Here is a 19,415-nt window from a genome sequence, read left to right as displayed (position 1 = left end):
ATTTACACATTAAATACATATTTTGATTTGAAATCATTTTTTAATTCATTCTTGCATCGTTTGCTTGCGATAATGATATAATGTTACAATTTAGATTTCATCTAACTGCTCAAGTTTTGTACAATAACCTATCGATAAATGAGGCTAAAACCTTAGTTGGTCCATAAAAAAGGGCGACTTATTCGTTGACAAACAAAATCGATCAAATTAATCAGTATGTCTGTGGAGTCGTAAATTTGTTACAAAGGCTATAATATAATAGTAGAACAGTTAACTAACATTAGTTTAAAAAATTGCGAATACAAGTATCAAATAGATGCTTCAAGGTAGTCTCAATTGCTGATAGGTTACTGTGTTTTTCGAAGAAAATTATTAATTACTTTTGGTTTCACTAACCATGTTCGATAATAACTCAGGATTTATTTTGTTTGATGTAGTCATTAGTTTGTTTGATTTGGTTTAGTTTTAACATCCGACACACTGTCTTTGTACGAGTAGTGGAAATATAGAGATAGAGCGAAAACAATTGATTCTTTGTTGGATGTAACTCTCAAAAGTTGGTGTTACCAAAATAAGTTCGTGGGAAATTTGCATTTACACTTTGATAATATTGCGATGAAAAATATTAGAATCTGGTTAAATCGGTTTGTAAACATGCCAATTCAAGACTCTTCTGCCTGTAATCCATGCCTCTGGAGTGTTGTTTTTAATTGGCGATTTTCTTTTTTAACGTCCAATAGTTGAAGGCGTAAGCTATCAAGTTCATTGCTATGAGGTGAAAAAATAATAGTGATATTAGTAGTTGTAACACGCATGAGGAAAAATGTTTCATCATGAAACAGGCAAAATCGTAAGTGGACAAGAACGAGATTGTCTTGACATTCTATACCTACCTTAAAATTTCATTTTCCTTAATAATTTCTGACAGTTTTGAATTTTCTTTAACCAATTGGTTAATATATTCGCATGCTTTGGCAAGAATACCTCCTTTAGACTGTAAAGAGCAGCGAATCTAAATTAGTGAAATGATCGAAAATTAAAATTTGATGTGACCAAGAAATTGGCTGGAAACAAAAGCCACTTACCTGTCCTTGCTTAGTTCGATCTTGCGCACAATCTGGCACGATTCCTGCTAATTTTGTTATCCAATTATTAATTTTGTCACGACGCCTTCTTTCAACTTCATTGTGGGTCGCTCGTCTCTTCTCATCTCGAGGATTGCGGCTTCCTTCACTTGTGGATGATGTCCTTTTCCTTAAACTAGTATGGGTAACAATTTCCTGACTTGGAGTCATCATAACATAAAAAGGGCCATCACTAGCAGAGCCGGTGGATGTATTAGAAACCAATTGATTTTGAGCAATAATAGTCTGTGCGACACCTGAGTTGCTGCTTATCGGAGAAACCATATGATGGCCAGCAGTATTTTCTGCAGTATTATCAACTACTTGAACAACCCTGTAAGTCACTGGTGAAATAAGCAGCAGATCATGGTCATTTTCCGATGTGATTTCTGGGTTATTCTGAAATGCAAAAAGTAAAATGAAATAAGGAATAAGAAAATGCGTTAAATAGAGAAAACGGAACCACTACAGGTTTGACCAGTTATTAGAGTCAATTTATGATCAACTGGTATTCATACCATCTGGAACTATATCTACAGAATATACGCACCTCATTATTAGAATCAAATACAATCGGATGGCCAATTAAAGCTCTTTTGACAGCTAATTTGTACAAATCTCTAGTAGAATCTGTGATAGGACCTATGTCTCTTTTTAAAACCATTTGACAGGCTTTTCTCAAGTCCCCATCATCCATGGCATCTAGTGAATCTGGCGTCAAGTCAGCCTGAGAAAAAGAATATAGAAATAAAATATAATGAGTTCCAACATAAACAAGATATAAAAGATATAAAAAACACTTACCATAAATTGAGGATCCTCAGGAACTTGGTCACCAGTCTCCATAACTGATTTTAAATTTACAACAACTATCTTTGCAGCAAATTATAAGCAAAACACTTTCCAGATGTGATCGGGTAAACTCGTAGGTTTATTAACTCTCTTAAATTAAGACGACAGAATCATCTCTCATTGTTTATGAAGAAAAAAATATCAACAAAGTAAACTAAGAGAGACAAAAAGCATCAAGAGAAAGGAAAAGCAAAGAAAAAATAAGTCAATCAGTTTCAACCTGATAAATTTTAGTCAATCAGGGTCAAATATCAATTTTCCAACACGTTCTAGAGTAACCAGATCATCTAATTCATGAAATGGAATCACCCTGAAATGGCATTCATCTAATTTTGTTATAATACAACCATCTTTAAGGCACATATTTATAAGTTGAATATGATTCATCCAGTTGATGTTTATAGATGGAAATGTTGGAACTGTCCCTCAAGTCTTATAGCTAAATGGTTTAAACCACTGAAATAACATTCATTGAAGCACTTGAAGAAAATTAATAAGCTAAATTATTTTTACACCAAAGGTTGGTGAGATTAATAATTGAACAGAAAAGATAAAATTGATTAAACAACTTACAAGACTTGCTCCATTTCCCGGGTTCAATTACGAGGTCATGTGAGATATTCAGAGGTCATGTGATGGTTCCAAATAAGTCAGATGACTTATTTTTCTTCACTTTCTCAGACGCAGACTTCACTTATAATAATTTTAAATACAATAGTTATCGCTAATAGTAAATTCTGAAATAATAAGTTATTTATTAAATTTAAATTGACTATTTGAAAGCAGAGAAACAACGAGCACAAAGATAAAAGGAGAATACTTGACTCAACAAGAGAAACATTATACACTTAAAGCTGTTTGAAAACGATTAAGCTGGTGAATGTTGGAGATGGAGATTTTGCAACTATCCCTCGTTGTGTCTTACTATACTTGACGGTCTGGTGTAAACAAATTGGATAAATGTCTCAATAAATTGTTTTAATTCTTTTCATCAGTCAACTTTTTTAAATTATTTTACACCAATAGATCAATAATTGGTCCTGGTTGCTAATAATTTAACTGGTTTCATTTAATTTACTCATTTGTCAAACACACTTTTCCCTTTGTTATTCCTTGGTTCATCCATATTTCCCTCTCTTTCTCCTTTCTCTTTCTCCTTGTTTTTTTTGGAATACTTTGTTTCTCATCTTCGATTAATGAGTGTCTCATTTGTCATATTGAGTTAAGTTGGTTTTTATATCGTCGAGTTTGGCTAGTTACGCTTCGAAAGTGTTCTTACTGTTCAACTGTAAACGTTAATTATCAGCTTTGTGTATTTAATTCGAAATCAATTATGGAAGCTGGTGACCAAATTCTTGGTGAGGGCTCACAAATGGTAAGTTATTTTCTTCTTGTTTAATTGTTTTTTGTATGAAACTCATCATATTTTATTTCTATATTCTTTTTCTCAGGCTGACTTGACGCCAGATTCACTAGATGCCATGGATGATGGAGACTTGAGAAAAGCTTGTCAAATGGTTTTAAAAAGAGACATAGGTCCTATCACAGATTCTACTAGAGATTTGTACAAATTAGCTGTCAAAAGAGCTTTAATTGGCCATCCGATTGTGTTTGATAAGGATAATAATGAGGTATGTAGTCTATCTATGTAGTCATAATTGATGTACTCGTATAAGGAATGATCATAAAATGATGTAATGAACTGGTCAAACCTGTACTTTGATTATGTACTATCCGCCTTGTATATTCGCATTGGCATTTTATTCAAATTTGTCTCTTTTATTTTACAGAGTAATACCGAGGTACCATCAGATAGTGATCATGAAGAAATCAAATCTAAAGAAATTACCCAAGAATCATTGCCATCTCTCTCGCCTCCTACTCCACCAAGAATCTCTCGGAATTCACCTATTGTAACTAAACAACCTTTCGATCCAAGTCCATTCACTTCCATAAAGAGATCATTCCCTGCAACAGCACCTTCTCCGTTCTCACCAAGACCCAAGAGAATTGAGCAAAGGTCCAACTTTCTTCGTAATGCCTTCATTGTCGGTATTGGGGCAGTTTTACTTGCTCTCGTATTAGCTTTTCTGTTAAGCGACTGAGTTATTGCCGAATCAACATGGTTCATAGACACTATTCAAAACTTAACGTTGTCAAATACTTGAGCTTCAAGACAAAAAGGAAAAGCAAATGCTGACTCTAAAATCAATAAATCTTAGCTCTTAAACTCGATCATATGAACTAACATAAATAACTTTAAATTTGCAAACAAGTCAAGTAAAAACATTATTTTAATGAATTTATTCATAATTAATTTTTATTTCACTTAGTCCAACTATCTTCCTATTATAAACTTTAAAATTTAATTAGCGCACCTCTGTTTACTATCTTACAAACAGTTAGAATTTTCCTTTTATAAATTTTGTTGTTTTCAGCAGAATCCCCTCAATCAGTTATTTATGATGTTGATTTTATCTTAATGTTGACTAATGTGTACTTGAAGTATATTCCTGATTTGTGGTAAAACTTGTCCTGTTATTCTTAATCTCAAATTATATATAGCAAGGATCTCGACTAGAAGTAATTTAAGTTGATGGTGGTTGCTGACTTTTGAGTTATTAATTTGAATTAAATGAAACTGAGTATTCACTGAAGAAGACACTCAGCTTAGCTTTTAGTGGACAAACTACTGAAATAGTCTGAGCAAAAATACCCTAATCTAACCTGAATAATTCCATGATTGCTCAAAGAACATTCTATTGCATTCTCTAATGATTTGTACGATTAATTACTAAGAATCTTGGTTGATTTGAGAATCAATTTTGTGACCAAGAAACTAAGTTTGCTGATAATCTATCGATAGTCCGACAATTCATCATCCATTTTTATGAATGCCTTTGACTGAAAACAACTGAAAAATAATATCTATGACCTCCAATCGTGCTTTTGAGGATGAAATACATGAATAAGATTTAGAAAGAAATTTTTTTAATTGATTCCGTTAAATGCATATAAGTCAGATCGCAAGCTGATGTTCATGTTTACTAACAATCAATGGTGTGTTTTAAAATCGCCTACAATTCCAGCAGAGTAAGTTATATAGAAAGCCCTGATTAACTGATGACTCGATTGTTATGTGTGCATCTCTTTGATAAGATTTCAAATGTTACACATGCAAAGTATAATAATTTCATTCTTTTTGTATCTAAATTCAAATGAGAACGAGGTTCAGCTCAGTTAAAGAAATTATAATTACATTCACAACTCGCATCAAGACAAGTAAATTTTCATGGTAACAGACTGGTGCAGTTAAAAGGGACTGAATAAATACGGGAAGCATTTCAGTCCAATGGGACTAAAATGAACCATCGATTAAAATCAATAAAATTGAAGTTATGGATACAAATGAAAGATTATCAAAGTGTAAAATCTGGCGTGTCTAAACACAATACCTATCTGAATAATTTTAAGAGAGTGAAGGAGTGACAAGATATGCTGATAAAAAACTAGGTAAAAAATGAGTGGTAGATATTGAAATAATACAATCTAAATAAATTATGTAATCAACAGATTATCGAAAAATTTTAAAATCTAAATGAGAACCAACGAGATGGCGTAACTAGACTTTACCATTTGTGTAGTTGATGACTGTTAGAGTGAGTGAAACACCTCAATTGTAAAGCGAAAAATATAAGAGCTGGGTTGTGCTAGATTAAATCTTTTTTAACTGTTTCAATTGTAATTAACATCTACTCCTACAAATTAACTCACCGTTGACCAGCAACAAATTTGATCATCTAAAATGACTACTAAAGAAGATGAATATGATTATCTATTTAAAGGTAAAGTAATCTTAAATGACTGTCCTTTTTTCATTTGATTTCTCTGTTTCTTCTTGTTTTCTCTCACTCTCTTTCTCTGTCTCTTTATTCCTTCTTTCCTCTCTTTTTCATCATCCTCTTTCTTTCCTTTCTTTTCCTTCTCTTTTTCTCCTGGTTTTCCATCATCAATAATATCATCATCATCCTTTGGGTTTTTTTCTTGATAGAGTACATCAACATAGAGAGATTAGATTTGCATTACTTAGCCTCCTCAGATTGAATTTCTTTCCCTCTCCTACCTTCTTCCTGATTCACCCGAAAACATCCGTTATTAGTTGATTTAGACCCTTTTATTTATTGCTATCAAGCCAGCAAAATTACACCTCAACCCTTTTGACGTTGCTTTTCACCCTTTTCACAACTCATTGTTCAATGAGAAGTTTCCATCTATCAAGGAAAGGTCATTGGTTAGCTATGTAATTGTCTTTAATTTCAATTTGTATTCCTTCATCTCTCATTTGCTTGTCTAATTTATTGTTATGTATGTGTCTATCTGTTGAAGGGTCTGTCTGCTTTTGTGTCGTCTGTCTTTGTTTTTTATCATACTATAAGATTACAATGACTAAGTTGTTTTCATAACTTGACCAAATTAACTGAACTATCTAATTCATGTCAAAACTATTTAGAATTAACCTTGTTTAAGGCCAATCTCATAGCTATCTCATTTTGATCATCTGAAGGTGGAGAAATAACATTCAGTTGCACGCACTCGAAACCTATTTGTCTTGATTTTTTAAATGTGTTTTGACTTTTATGTATTTAATAGTAATTTCAATCCTCTCCTACGTCTCTAAATCCATTTCCTTTCTGTTTATTGGCTGTTTGCAAATTTTTCATGATGATTGTAATTTATTAAAACACTAATATTTTATACCTTTTTTTGTCTTGGCTGATTTCGCTCATTGGATGGCAATGGTTTTGATTATTTCGCTTCATTTTTACTAACGTATATTAGTTGTCTTGATTGGTGACTCTGGAGTTGGAAAAAGTAACCTTCTTTCCCGTTTCACTCGTAATGAATTTAATTTAGAAAGTAAATCAACCATTGGCGTTGAGTTTGCAACTCGAAGTATCCAAGTTGACAATAAAACCATTAAAGCCCAAATATGGGACACTGCTGGACAAGAAAGATACCGGGCCATCACCAGTGCTTATTACAGAGGTGCAGTTGGTGCTCTTTTGGTTTATGATATTGCCAAACATTTGACTTATGAAAACGTTGAAAGATGGCTTAAAGAGTTGAGGGATCACGCCGATAACAATATCGTTATAATGTTAGTTGGTAATAAAAGTGATTTACGCCATTTACGCGCAGTGCCTACTGATGAAGCTCGTGCTTTTGCCGGTAAGTTGAAATGATGGGTGTAATGTTTCATTACCCTATTCTAGTTTGAGTTGCCATAATTGAAACAAAAAAACACCTCTTTACTTTTCCCACTCCCAATCTTATCCTTTCCCTTTGTAACGCTTTTGTATCTTTTGTCTGTTAGTTAATTTTTTTCATATTTGCCTCTCCTTTTTTATATCTGTTACTTACTCTTTTTGAGATCTAATGTTCTTTACTAATTATTTATTTTCTATTATTTTCAGAGAGGAATAATCTTTCATTTATTGAAACATCAGCCCTAGACTCGACTAATGTGGAAGCCGCTTTTCAACAGATTCTCACCGAAATATATCATATAGTATCCCAAAAACAGATACGCAATGATGGCGACGGTGATCCTTCTCCATCAGAGAACATTAGGCCAATTAACATTCCTCCAACGGATCCTTCGGACCAAAGGAAAAAAGCATGCTGTCAAACATGAGTGTATAAATGTATTGCCTAATTCAAGATGTGTATTAGAGGGAGAGAAAGGTAACGAGCGAAAGATTAAATATTTGTCTTTGTGTTTGTATGTGTGAGTGTATGAGCGGGAGAGAGAATTCGTATTTATGTAAGAAAGACATTTCAAAAAAAATGAAAAGTATGAGTTGGAAATTAATCATCAACAAAGAGATGTTTTGTTAAAATAATAAGCTAAAATCAGAAAAGTATAACAGAAAAAAAAGTTGAATGAAAAACAGAAAGTGAAGAGCTTTGGTGTTCATTGAATGATTATTCGTATTATATGATATAAGTAACAAACAACAAACCAAAAGCGAATGCTTATGATTTCAGGCGAAAGTAGTTTAATAAAACGCCTCAATCAAATCGATTTTTTAATGAAACAAAAAATAGTGAAAAGACTCAAACTCCGGTGTTCACAATTTTTAATCATCGTCAAAACTCTAATTTATCTTCGATGAATTTTTTTCGGGAGTAAATGTATGGTTTATACTTTTTGACTATTTCCTTCCTTCGTTTTCTTTCTGTTTTAATTAGCCATTTAACTTCGGGTCAACCTGTCAGTCAATTATGGTTGTCATAATAATTTCAACTTTGTAGTTTCTTAACCATCTGTCAACTAAATACTGATTATCTTTTTATGATGCAACTAAATCATCTTTAAAACTCTGGAATCAATTGTTGTTCACTCATTTCTACTAATCGGAACTCATTTTCGGAAATAATCGGAGTCAACCTGAAGTCATCATCGACTTATTGCAACCCAATACAAGCTGGTTAATGTTGATATTTTCAAAAGACTAACAACACTTCTCTTGTCAAAAAATATGTCAACATATTTAATCTGGTTTTCATTGGATTGTTATTTAACTAGATTAACCTCTTTCTTCTGTTTTCTCCTCCTCCCTCACATCTATCTTTTACAGTCTTTCACATACAAGCTCATCCAATTGAAGGAAAGTTGGCGATAAAAGCACAATTGAGCTTATTGACTCATGGTGTTTATATTGATTACAATGAACAGATAATGGTAAAGCAAGGAAAGGCAAAGTAACAAAGAATTAATAGCGATTAAATGAGTAATTTATTGCATATGATGGAAAACAGACGAACAAAAATCACAAGAGATGGTGAAAACAAATCATCATAAGAAACGAACATAAAGAGATGATGAGATAATGAGTTGTGATTAGTTAACAGTGAATAAGTTCTTGACTCCCATCATATACTATTGTTACTGTTTGTTATTATTTTTTCCAAAAAATTAATCACGATCCATTAGATTGTCATCGATTTGATCACCATCAACCAACATATCCACCCCAAATGCCGTAACCTGTTCCATAGCTGCCACCATAATAATGAGGATAACCTAACATGGTGCACAAAAGAGCAAGAAAATGTTTAATCAACACCAATTATTGGAACCATGACTCAAGAAATTTAACAGCTAGAAATTTTATTTACCAAAATAATATGGATAATGTCCAGGATAAAGCCAAGGATACCAACCCCAACCCGATGTTGCTGCAATAGACGAGATGACAGCAAAAATTGCTAGTAACCTCAACTTATCGTCGATAAATGATATCCAATTGAAATGGTTTCCAAATTGTTTTGAATTGGATCCAATGGAAGCAGTAAAACAAAAAGAAACCAAAAAATGAAACAAGAAATCATTATTTTATCAACATTCACAAACATTTAATCCATGGAAGTGCAAGAAAATTTGATGAATAAGGAAACGGATAACTTGAAGGATTATTTTTCGACACAATCACTATTGATCAATTAAATTACACTTGGATGGAAATGAGTAGCGCTTTAGTTCGTCCAATGACACAGAACCTATGGATTTAAAAATATTGCCTCAAGAATACTTACCAAGAAACGCATCGTGAAATGGATTCAGGAAAAAACTGTTTTAAAAGGTTATTCGCACTTAAAATGTTGCTTATGAACAACTCAAGCTGGCGAGTTGAAATCTCGAAGTGGAAAAATCGTCTCACCTGTTGTCTTATCTGTTTATATATAAAAATCTTGGTATAATTTTAATTGGACAATTACATTGAGGAAGGATGGGTCAGCACTCGGTTGGAAACGCTCTCACTCATTTTGGCCATTATTTTTTTGGGTTTCATTCTTCCAGTTATTTTGGTTACTTTTATTCTTAACCTGGACTGACTGTAAAATGATTTGAACAAATTTCGATTGGCCTCACCAGTAGAGAAGTGAGGAGAAGAAAAGAATGACCAATAATTAGTGACAACAATTAAGCGTTTAACCAAGTCAAGACCAAAGTAACCCTGCTCCTGTCAGTTATATCATGGGTTGCTGATTTTACAGGTTAATCAAAGCTGTAATGACCAAAATGGTTTATAATAATATAGTAATAATTGTTTAACGGTTAGGAAAGTATTGTTATCGTTGGACCAATTTTACCTTTTATAACTCGATTCGGTTTCAATTTGCTCAGCTCTCAGGCTCACTTAAACCTAACATGGGTTAAGCAAAATGTGATCCCGGAAGAAAGGAAAAGTGTTTTCTCTAACCAACAATTAGCTAACTATCCAAGTGGAGCTTTAACTTACAAAGATTTGAAATTTATACTTTAATGAAAATCCTCAACTTATTGCAGAAATTGAATCAATGACCAAATTGGATTTGCTTTGTAATCCATTTGGAATATTTCAAGATTTTCTCTGTTTTCGCTAATCGACTCTCAAAGGGGCGTTTGTAAGATTTCTTGTTGATTCCTGGTGATTTGCCAACATTGACATATACATCAATAATGTTTTTCATATTTCCTGATGATCGATTCACAATTAGAGCCTAATAATTGATGATAAACCTCTTTTGCGTCTTCCCTTTAAATCTTTCACGGATATGGTTGGCCACTTTTGACTCATAACAATGGTTGGATGATTTTTAGGTTATTTGTGTATTAACATTAGACAAAGTTAAAACTTTCACGTCAACAAAATTATTTCAATTTCACCCATTCTCCTACATTTCTTACATTTATCATCTAAATCCACCCAATTATTAACCAATTGGTTAAGATACATGACATTTACAAACACACAGCACTAACCGTAATTGTACCAAACAAGGCAATTTTTAACCAAGATACTGATCCTTTTCATCATCTACTCAGGATAATACTCGGAAGTCTATTTGTCTGAGCGTCAGCGAAGACTTTGATATGAAAAAGTCATAAATTACGGTTGCTTGAGCTCAAACCAGTGGTTAGATTTCAATCAAATTTCATATTCAAGATCTACAGGCCTTGGGCATTACAGATAGAAATTTTGTCAATTTTGGAGCATTTTGCCTAAAATTAGCTGCCATTGATTAAAATAAATAGCGATTAACTACAATCAAACTTAATGACTTATAAAATCCTAGCTTCAAATGTTAAAATAAGTTTAGATAAATTGTGCGAATCTTTTTCAACTTTCCCTTTTACTCGGTTTATTTTTTATTCTATTCATGATAGTTCATGCAAAAGCTCTTGAGTTTAGAGTCAAGACTTAATGAGCTTGTAAGAGCATGAAGATGAAAATCATTTGGGCAATGACAAATTTATTTCGTCAACCGGTTTCGAGAAAATCATGTTCGAAGCTCAAACTTCGATTAACTTTTGCGCATTTAATGGATTAATGTTTCATCAATTTCATTCTTTTCATGTACTAATAAATGCATAATAAAATGAAGTTATCAATTCTCAGATCTGAATGAAAAAATTAAGTTTTTAGTCAAATGCACGCTCAGACTTCACTGATATCAACATTATGTCTACAACTTATGTGTAATGAGCAACTGGTAGTTTTAGTTAAGATTGGAAGTAATCTCGAGTAGCGAAATTGACAGATTTATATTCAACAATACTCAACAATTTTCGGTAAAATGAAATATCCTTATAGTTCATCAAATTAAATATTCAATTTTGAAAAAACAATTTTAGGGGTTTTCGTCCTAACTTCTCGTAATGTTTTGGTTTGAAAATACATCCGCAAAGACATCGCATCTAAATTGTTGGTCAAATATATTGATATCTCGAATCATAAAGATTCTTCTCAACTCTGTTCGCAATCTTTGAAATCCATCTTTATAAAATCACGAATGCTTACTCTGCCCACAGATAATCAAAGCTGGAATTTTCGTAACATTAAATTTAAGCACATTGATCGCTCAGACCACGTCGGCCTACATCAGTCAAACCAAAATTTTACCATTTTTTGGTTTTATAGCAACTGCAAATAAATCATAGCTGAGTCTATTAGTCAGGTTATGTTTTATTTTAGTGTGATGTGAATTCGGAAGTAAAACAAATTATTCGTGTTTCGCCTCACATATTAAATGAACTGATTAAATATTCAGATCATCAACTAATTCAGCTATCTTAAATCACTAATATTGCTAAAGTCAATTGAAAATTGAAACATTTCTAGCTGCTGTGTATATGTTCAGTAAAGTGAATAAAATGATTTCATCTGATCTTGATTTCAAATTGATTCATTGAAAATGTGTTGGTGATTCAATTTTATATTATCTGATCATATTAATATTTGTTTGCTGATATTTTTAAGCTCTACGTTGCTCCTTATTACTGAATCTCATTATTCGGTTAAATTAGTCTTAAGCTTTTCAGCCGAAACAATCAGATGCTGAAGCAATTTGTATTTACGTGAAGATACGTTTTTAAATTGAATATATTTTTCTTGATTATTTTGATAATCTACAAATTAGTTGGTTAACCAAATGATTTAAAGGGAAGTGAATTTTGATCACAGACTTACCTTGAACAAATTGATTGTTTAAGTATGCAATCTGTAAATTGTTAATACAATATCAATAATACATGACATTGATAGTGACAAAAGGAGGAAAAAATTATTGCCTTTAACTAAATTTCCGGCCATGATCTGATTATATCACACGGAACTGATAGTGAATCTAATGGCAATGGCTTAATTGAAATATAAACAATCATTTGATCTCAATCAAATTGGATCGTTACTCTTATGATTGACTGAGCATGAGATAAAAATTAAACGGTTAAAAGATGATCATTACTATTAACTAATATTATCGACATTCGATTATCGCTTGCTTCTCTTAATTGTCACATAAAAACAAGTGACCTGAGACTTGTTTTTCCTGCCAATAAGCTTCATCTTCAAGTTACATGCTCTGTGAGTGGGAGCCGTGAATAAGCCGAAAAAACATCATAAATTAAGGTAAACAGGTAAAGTGTAAACAGAACGATAAATTGTTTGTTTTTATTAAAATGTTTACATAATTTAATGTGATTGATGAATGAAATACACTGATGATAATGAAGCTGGTGAAAATGATGATGATGGCGAAAAGGACGGCGGCAACGTTGATGATGGCGATGATGTAAATGATCATGATAATGATTTTAATGATGGAGATAAAAATTTGATCCTTTGCGTGTTCAAAGGCAATACTGATATTGCATATTATTGTTTAACTTAATTGCATCAAGCAAGCTAAAAAACATGATTTAATTAACACTTTCATCTTCTTCTCTTTCTTCTCCTTGCTTTGTTACTATCACCATCCAAGTCATCGTAATCATCGAGCATATTTTCAATTTCTTGATCTAAGGCTGGTCCTGTACTTCCCGGTGGTTTACCATTCATTTTCATTCCATTTGTAGGATCAAACATTCCTTTTGCGGGTCGACCTCCGATGGGAATGGATGTTGGATGCTTCTTATCGGGTTTAGCTTTACCACTCTTGTCGTAGTCTCTACCCTTCATGAATGGTGAATACAAGACACCCATTAAATTACCCAGAGCATAATTAGCGATGGATGTTAGTGTTAATCCTAAATATTTGGCTCCATATCGACCATAAGCAGCTCTGGTAGCCGAATTGTTTGCTTTGTATTTTGATTTGATACTTTCTTCTTCTCCATCTATTCCGGGTCCAGTACAAGTTCCTGTTTCATCACATTTGGTAACTTGAAGTCCAGGAGAAGGATGAGATGTTGACCCTTGTTCAGAAGAGTAAACATATTCATTTCCATTGTTATTATGATAGCTTTGATGGCGATGATGGTTATGTTTATCACGATGATAGCGTCCAATTGGAGGAGGTGAAACTGGAAGGGCTGACAGTTCAGTTTGAGATGAACCCGATGAATCAAGGGGAGATCCTGGAAAAGATGGATCATTTGGAAATGGTGAATCACGAAAAGAATCATAAAATGAAGATCCATATCTGTCACCTGTGGCACCTGGTCTCCCTGATAAACCAGAAAATCGAGGATATCCTCCATAACCAGTTAAATAGTTGTCTCGATATTGTTTCATTTTATTTTCATCAATTTCAATAGCAGAAGATTCCCCACTAGGATCAACGTGAAGTTCACCTTCATGAACAACCACAGTTTTTGGTCCACCTCCAACTTCAACTTCACGTTCACCATTATATTTTTCCACTTTTTTCACTCCTAAAACTTCATTGACTAAAAGCTTCTTCACTCCAGTTGGTGAAGTAAATGGAAAGCGAGTCACTTGGGTAGCAGGATGATGATTATGAGTATAAAGAGGGGAAACCATAGGATAAGAAGATGGGTGAAAGGGTGAATATCCTGAATAAGATGGAGAAGACAATGGACCATAAGAAGAGCTTGATGTAAACCTAGAATATGGCCGGACTCCTCTCGAAGATGAAAATGACGGAGAATTAAATCCAAATTCATTACTAAATGGCATCGGCGAGTTTGAATCAATCATATTACTTGATCCACCATCTATTGAGTTCCCCGAACCAGATAATGGTGTTAAGATTGGAAATTTATTGCCAGGTGGGGATGAATGTGGACCGGTTGGAAGAGGAGGACGTCTTCGCTGCCCAGGAGATTTAAATCCTAATGTACTGGAGTACATGAGTGGTGTTAATTTTCCATGTATTGGAACTTTTCCCAGCTCTGGACTTGGCTTCATCCTTTTATCCAGCATTTCAGTTAAAAGGAGTAAAAGTTTTCTAATCTGTTCTTCACTTAACCGGGAAATTATTCGAGCTCGGTTTGCTTCAACATTTCCAGGAGTCATGCCGGCTTGGTTCTCTCCGTCTGATGACCATCTAGGAGGAGAAGAGGGAGGAAAAGATGAAGAAGAGGAAGAAAATGGATTTGGCGATAATGCATTCTTGTTGTTAAGCTGCTCCAGTCCTCTGAATCTGGCATCAGTTCCACGAATTATGGCTAAATTTCGTAAACATTTAGTCATTTCTTTCTTATCAATTGGTGGATTAACATTGAGACGTTTATGGTCATCAATGTCTACATGGTACCTCAAAGCTTTAGGTATCTTTGAATTTCCAGACTCTCGAAGAAGAAACTCTTCACAAACTGAATATTTCCAATCTTTTGAATCACTAGTCAAGGAACTTTTCATAGGATTAATTGAAGATTGAGGTAAACGTTGAAGGATTGGTGAATCTTCAGTTATCTTTTTCTTGCTCTTCTCATTGTATCCGTCTACATCATTAATGTCATTTACACCACGTGAAGGTACAATATCTGAAACTGGTTCAGGCTCTTTACTTTTAGGCCAATGGTTGGGTTCATATTCCTTGTCTTTAGATGATTTCAATGGAACAAATTCCTCTTCAAATTCATCATCGATACTTTCACCCGTTTCATAGTCATAGTCCTTTCCATAGCCCTTGATTGGCTTGTAATGGGAACCAGATTTGTACAATTTTATTGGACTCCTTGTTTTATCCACTAAATGCAGCTTTAAACCATCAGCAATATAATCTCGCGGTAGAGACTTTTTGTCATAAATTAGGCACTGATGCAATGGTAATAAATGATTGATAAATAAAAAACCAATTAAAATTATGTAAATCATGGCGTTAATTTGGGTTGAATGGGAAAACTGTAGATTGTTATTTTCATAGTTCAAGTCTGATTTGGGTAAAAATGTCCTTTTTTCCCTGGTATCCTATGAGCTGGATATTTCTGAAGAATATCAAATAACAGAAAAAACTGAAAGATTAAAAGTAACACTAATACTGAAAATTGACCAGATGAAGCACCAATAAATGAACAACAAGATGACCCAAGAATCTGACACAAACACGGTCGATGTAAAATATGGTGACAATCAGTTTCTAATATTAACACTGTTTAGCACAACAATTTTTCAAATAAGTATCCATTTTAAAAATTGATTGTTCACAGTTTGATGCTGCTTGGTTAAGCACTAATTCAATTCTCAATTTTTACTGAATATTCGATTGGAATCATCTTTTTTGTCTCCCTTTTCTCAGAACCTATCATCTTCATCATCATTTGTATCATTCAAATATCCGGAAAGGAGGGGTTGAGAAGGGAAGAAGCAAGGAGTGATGATGAATAAGGTAGGAAGAAATTTGGTTTAAGAAGAGGAAACTGATTTAATCGTCTATCTTTATCCTCAATTTCATGGTTAAAAGTTACAGTATGTATGACTTATCATCATCATCTATATTTTGTCTTGATTTTGTTATTTTTTAGGTAAAATAAGCTGCTATGGCTCACTAATCATAATCACTTCTCTCTTAATCAATGTTTGGTGAAGACAATACAGCTATATTTATATTGCATTCTGACAAACTAATACAATTTGCTGTTATCAGTTAAACAAAAATTGTGTTTTCAAGTCAATTGGACTTTACTTGATTGTCGTTCCAGCGGAAAACTCGTCTAATTACAGAAAATTCAGTTCCTAACTAGATTACAGTGAGAGTGTGCCAACAGCAAATGATTTGTTACTTGATGTGATCATTAAATGATCTTATGATTGCTGAAAAAAAATGATAATAAGTTCTTGCATGTTGCTGTATGTTTAAATATAAACCAATATGTTTTAACTCGACAAAGCTTTTTTGCAAACAAAAAAACCATGATTAGTGATGGATAACATAATTTAAATTCATTCAACGATAAGATTAGACACGACCATAAGCTTTTCAAGCAATTAGTAAGCTAATTACTGATCTCTAATCCGGATAAAAGTGTTAACTCTGTTATTACGATGTTGAATACACATTTGGGAATGTTGGTAAATCACATAACCTCAAGAAATAAAAAGTATTGAAATTGAAATTGAAATGGAAATCAATTCATAACGTTTTTGGTTGTTCATTTAATTGGTTTATTAAATGATCGTTAGCAATATATTAATTTAAATTTACCAATTGTCGTCAATCATCAACAATTGATGAAACTCTTTGACTCACGCAATAATTTAAATTAAGTTAAATTTACATTTTAAGGAACAACAATTGAAATCTAAACATAGAAGCAAATGGTGTTTAGGCCAGAAAAGGAGAAAGAAATACTTCCTTCGATGATGCAAATTGATTACCCAAATTAGAGTTACAAGTGAAAGATAACAAACTACGGAAAATAAGATGAAGTGAATTAATATCATGTTGATTTTACATGGTTGATTAAACCAACAATTGATGATAGATCATTCATTGTACTCACACATAAAAAACCACGATTAAAGTAGTAATTGAGGGAAGAAGTTATCTAATCAAATCCATCCAATGACATCAATGGGTGACTATTTAGGGATTCAATCCAAAATATACTTCTGTACAGAAGTAAACACAATGTGACTACCAAATATTGAAAGTAATGTAATAATCCAATAATTTACAATTTATATCGTCATATACACCTCATAGCAGTAAATAGATTACAAGATTAACCAACTGGCAAATGAAATCCAAAAGATTGAAGGGTAAAGTTGAAACGATACATTAGACACATTGGTTTCAACCAATTTGGTTGATAGGAAGAAAAATAAAAAGCACTAAAATGTTTGTTAAACGCTGGTAACTGTAATTGAACCTTGATTGGTAAACCGTTTTCAAAATAATTTAACCTTGAGGACGATGATTAAGAAAGCATTTGAAAGACGAAAAGAGTAAGGTTACAATTGATTAAAGGATATAAGTGATTATAATTGAAATTATAAATAAATTATAAAAGTTGTTTGAATCAATGATTAACAAAATGAAAATAAAGAGAGAAATCAAGAGTGGTGACTTCTATGATCCTTTCAAAGTACTATTTTCGCTATTTTTTCTCGTTTCGTCTGTACAGATTTAAAAGACAAAGTCATTAAAATTGTTTAATCAGAATGTATTTTAATGTGATCTGCACAATGAGTAAAAATAATTTTTAAATTAACATAGTAATACTTTAAATTTTTTGCTTTCATCTCTTTTTATTGATTTTACTTTCACTTTCTTTGTTTTCCCTGTGCTTCTACTTGCTGTCTTTTTATCTTACTTTTTAGTCTCTGTCTGTCTGTTTTTATCCCCTATACTTTTGCGTATCCCTGACTGCTATTCATTCTTCTGTGGTCTTCTGTCTTTCGCCATTTTGAAAACTTCCCGTATTTTTTAATAAACAAAAACAGTAGTGTTAACTGTAGTTAGTTATACATTTATTTTAATTCAATAATGAAGTTCCAATACAAAGAGGAGCATCCATTTGAAAAGAGAAAGGCTGAAGGAGAGAAAATACGTAAAAAGTATCCTGACCGAGTGCCTGTAAGTATAAATCTGTTTTTTTTGTTTCCTCTCTTATAATCCTAAGATTTTTCCTAATCTTTAGACCAGATTAAAGCTCCTTCGTCAAATATTTCTCTGTATCTCTTTACCTTTACCCAGACTTGCTTTAAACTAAATTTTAGTAATCTGTTTGTTTGGCCTTTAAAAGATTTTATAGTCAGGATTTGGATTTTTTATTCTCTCTCTTTTCCTCTCTTTCTCTTTCTTTGTCTCTGTCTAATCTTAGTTCTTTGTTTTCATTTTACTAATTTTTCCCCCATTGTTTATTATTTTTGGTTCAGGTTATTGTCGAAAAGGCTCCAAAATCTCGCATTGGTGATCTTGATAAGAAAAAGTATTTGGTACCCTCTGATCTTGCTGTTGGACAATTTTATGGTCTCATCAGAAAGCGTATTCATCTTAAACCTGAAACAGCTTTGTATTTCTTTGTAAACAACGTATTTCCCCCTTCATCAGCAACCATGGGATCTTTATATCAAGAGCATCACGAGGAGGACTTTTTCCTTTACATTGCTTACAGTGATGAAAATGTTTATGGTTGACAACTGTCAATAAATCCCGAGTAAACCAGTAAATAAGACGAGAATGAGTACTTCAAATTAAACATTAACTGTTTGAGTGGACTACGTCGTACTTTGTCATAAATTGGTACAACTGCTTGCTGAGTGGTTAAATAAATTGACACATATGATTTGAAGTTATGTCTTGTAGAATTGTTCTGACAAAAATACTTTTTCATTAAAATTATATATAAAGTAGATACATATGCAATTTTTATAAATTTATTCAATTAAAAGGTATAATTAATTGATTTTGGATTATGATGAAATTTCTGAACAGTTTTCATTCGTTTCAAAAATTTCATCATCTAATAACAAGAGACCAGGTGATTCCTCCAGGCTTAAGGCGTAAAATGTAAATACCAGGAACTCTTTCAATTGAATTAGGTAACAATCGAATGCTGGCCTCATCACGAATATAGAAACCCAATGGTCCATTCGAATTGTTTTACACAGGCGAACTCATTGATGACAATAAATGGAACAGGTGAATGTTTTGGTTCAAATTGCTTTTGTGACATAACAATTTTTTATCAACCAGGACATA

At 32.8% G+C, this 19,415-nt stretch overlaps 6 protein-coding genes across 8 annotated transcripts; 3 read left to right on the top strand and 3 right to left on the bottom strand.

Moving 5' to 3' along the window:
* Nucleotides 1-20: 20 nt before the first annotated feature.
* Nucleotides 21-2,842, bottom strand: LOC107365613 (upstream stimulatory factor). 2 transcript variants are annotated; one of them, XM_015933146.2, is made up of 6 exons: nt 2,550-2,842; nt 1,929-2,130; nt 1,675-1,851; nt 1,086-1,523; nt 894-1,012; nt 21-768 (listed from the first exon to the last, which is right to left on the bottom strand). In XM_015933146.2, the coding sequence occupies exons 2-6, from the start codon at nt 1,968-1,970 to the stop codon at nt 663-665; spliced, it is 882 nt and encodes a 293-aa protein (XP_015788632.1). In that variant the 5' UTR covers nt 1,971-2,130; nt 2,550-2,842; the 3' UTR covers nt 21-662. The 2 variants fall into 2 exon arrangements, with proteins under 2 accessions (XP_015788632.1, XP_015788633.1); XM_015933147.2 differs by having other exon boundaries at nt 894-994.
* Nucleotides 2,843-2,901: 59 nt separating this feature from the next.
* Nucleotides 2,902-4,278, top strand: LOC107365614 (uncharacterized). Its single transcript, XM_015933148.2, has 3 exons — nt 2,902-3,351; nt 3,428-3,607; nt 3,767-4,278. The coding sequence occupies exons 1-3, from the start codon at nt 3,310-3,312 to the stop codon at nt 4,079-4,081; spliced, it is 537 nt and encodes a 178-aa protein (XP_015788634.1). The 5' UTR covers nt 2,902-3,309; the 3' UTR covers nt 4,082-4,278.
* Nucleotides 4,279-5,664: 1,386 nt separating this feature from the next.
* On the top strand, nt 5,665-8,365 carry Rab11 (RAS oncogene family member Rab11). The gene is made up of 3 exons (XM_015933149.2): nt 5,665-5,821; nt 6,816-7,205; nt 7,451-8,365. The coding sequence occupies exons 1-3, from the start codon at nt 5,782-5,784 to the stop codon at nt 7,669-7,671; spliced, it is 651 nt and encodes a 216-aa protein (XP_015788635.1). The 5' UTR covers nt 5,665-5,781; the 3' UTR covers nt 7,672-8,365.
* Nucleotides 8,366-8,752: 387 nt separating this feature from the next.
* LOC107365616 (uncharacterized) lies at nt 8,753-10,048 on the bottom strand. Its single transcript, XM_089267467.1, has 3 exons — nt 9,576-10,048; nt 9,159-9,261; nt 8,753-9,063 (listed from the first exon to the last, which is right to left on the bottom strand). The coding sequence occupies exons 1-3, from the start codon at nt 9,585-9,587 to the stop codon at nt 8,996-8,998; spliced, it is 183 nt and encodes a 60-aa protein (XP_089123593.1). The 5' UTR covers nt 9,588-10,048; the 3' UTR covers nt 8,753-8,995.
* A 2,902-nt stretch (nt 10,049-12,950) lies between these two features.
* On the bottom strand, nt 12,951-17,753 carry LOC107365591 (uncharacterized). 2 transcript variants are annotated; one of them, XM_025161508.2, is made up of 3 exons: nt 17,212-17,752; nt 16,987-17,118; nt 12,951-15,526 (listed from the first exon to the last, which is right to left on the bottom strand). In XM_025161508.2, the coding sequence occupies exon 3, from the start codon at nt 15,125-15,127 to the stop codon at nt 13,238-13,240; it is 1,890 nt and encodes a 629-aa protein (XP_025017276.2). In that variant the 5' UTR covers nt 15,128-15,526; nt 16,987-17,118; nt 17,212-17,752; the 3' UTR covers nt 12,951-13,237. The 2 variants fall into 2 exon arrangements, with proteins under 2 accessions (XP_025017276.2, XP_015788607.2); XM_015933121.2 differs by lacking the exon at nt 16,987-17,118 and having other exon boundaries at nt 17,212-17,753.
* Nucleotides 17,754-17,879: 126 nt separating this feature from the next.
* Atg8a (GABA type A receptor-associated protein autophagy-related 8a) lies at nt 17,880-19,068 on the top strand. The gene is made up of 2 exons (XM_015933123.3): nt 17,880-18,287; nt 18,590-19,068. The coding sequence occupies exons 1-2, from the start codon at nt 18,198-18,200 to the stop codon at nt 18,848-18,850; spliced, it is 351 nt and encodes a 116-aa protein (XP_015788609.1). The 5' UTR covers nt 17,880-18,197; the 3' UTR covers nt 18,851-19,068.
* Nucleotides 19,069-19,415: the final 347 nt, after the last annotated feature.

This window comes from Tetranychus urticae, chromosome 1 (genome assembly GCF_039701765.1).
Source record: "Tetranychus urticae isolate SD_2017Ah chromosome 1, NJAU_TeUrti_SD_1.0, whole genome shotgun sequence".
Classification (NCBI taxonomy): domain Eukaryota; kingdom Metazoa; phylum Arthropoda; class Arachnida; order Trombidiformes; family Tetranychidae; genus Tetranychus; species Tetranychus urticae.
This window is presented reverse-complemented; position numbering and strand designations above follow the sequence as displayed.

What these genes read in the sequence shown, in the direction of transcription:
- LOC107365616 (XM_089267467.1), bottom strand. An exon ending in ACATTATCCATATTATTTTG is followed by an intron (nt 9,064 to 9,158) that starts GTAAATAAAATT and finishes GCACCATGTTAG; the next exon opens with GTTATCCTCATTATTATGGT.
- LOC107365591 (XM_015933121.2), bottom strand. Translation starts at nt 15,127, where the DNA reads ATGAAAAGTTCCTTGACTAGTGATTCAAAAGATTGGAAATATTCAGTT.
- LOC107365614 (XM_015933148.2), top strand. Translation starts at nt 3,310, where the DNA reads ATGGAAGCTGGTGACCAAATTCTTGGTGAGGGCTCACAAATG. An exon ending in TTGGTGAGGGCTCACAAATG is followed by an intron (nt 3,352 to 3,427) that starts GTAAGTTATTTT and finishes TCTTTTTCTCAG; the next exon opens with GCTGACTTGACGCCAGATTC. An exon ending in TTGATAAGGATAATAATGAG is followed by an intron (nt 3,608 to 3,766) that starts GTATGTAGTCTA and finishes TTTATTTTACAG; the next exon opens with AGTAATACCGAGGTACCATC.
- Rab11 (XM_015933149.2), top strand. Translation starts at nt 5,782, where the DNA reads ATGACTACTAAAGAAGATGAATATGATTATCTATTTAAAG. An exon ending in ATATGATTATCTATTTAAAG is followed by an intron (nt 5,822 to 6,815) that starts GTAAAGTAATCT and finishes AACGTATATTAG; the next exon opens with TTGTCTTGATTGGTGACTCT. An exon ending in TGAAGCTCGTGCTTTTGCCG is followed by an intron (nt 7,206 to 7,450) that starts GTAAGTTGAAAT and finishes TATTATTTTCAG; the next exon opens with AGAGGAATAATCTTTCATTT.
- LOC107365613 (XM_015933146.2), bottom strand. Translation starts at nt 1,970, where the DNA reads ATGGAGACTGGTGACCAAGTTCCTGAGGATCCTCAATTTATG. An exon ending in CTGAGGATCCTCAATTTATG is followed by an intron (nt 1,852 to 1,928) that starts GTAAGTGTTTTT and finishes TCTTTTTCTCAG; the next exon opens with GCTGACTTGACGCCAGATTC. An exon ending in TATTTGATTCTAATAATGAG is followed by an intron (nt 1,524 to 1,674) that starts GTGCGTATATTC and finishes TTTGCATTTCAG; the next exon opens with AATAACCCAGAAATCACATC.
- Atg8a (XM_015933123.3), top strand. Translation starts at nt 18,198, where the DNA reads ATGAAGTTCCAATACAAAGAGGAGCATCCATTTGAAAAGAGAAAGGCT. An exon ending in AGTATCCTGACCGAGTGCCT is followed by an intron (nt 18,288 to 18,589) that starts GTAAGTATAAAT and finishes TTTTTGGTTCAG; the next exon opens with GTTATTGTCGAAAAGGCTCC.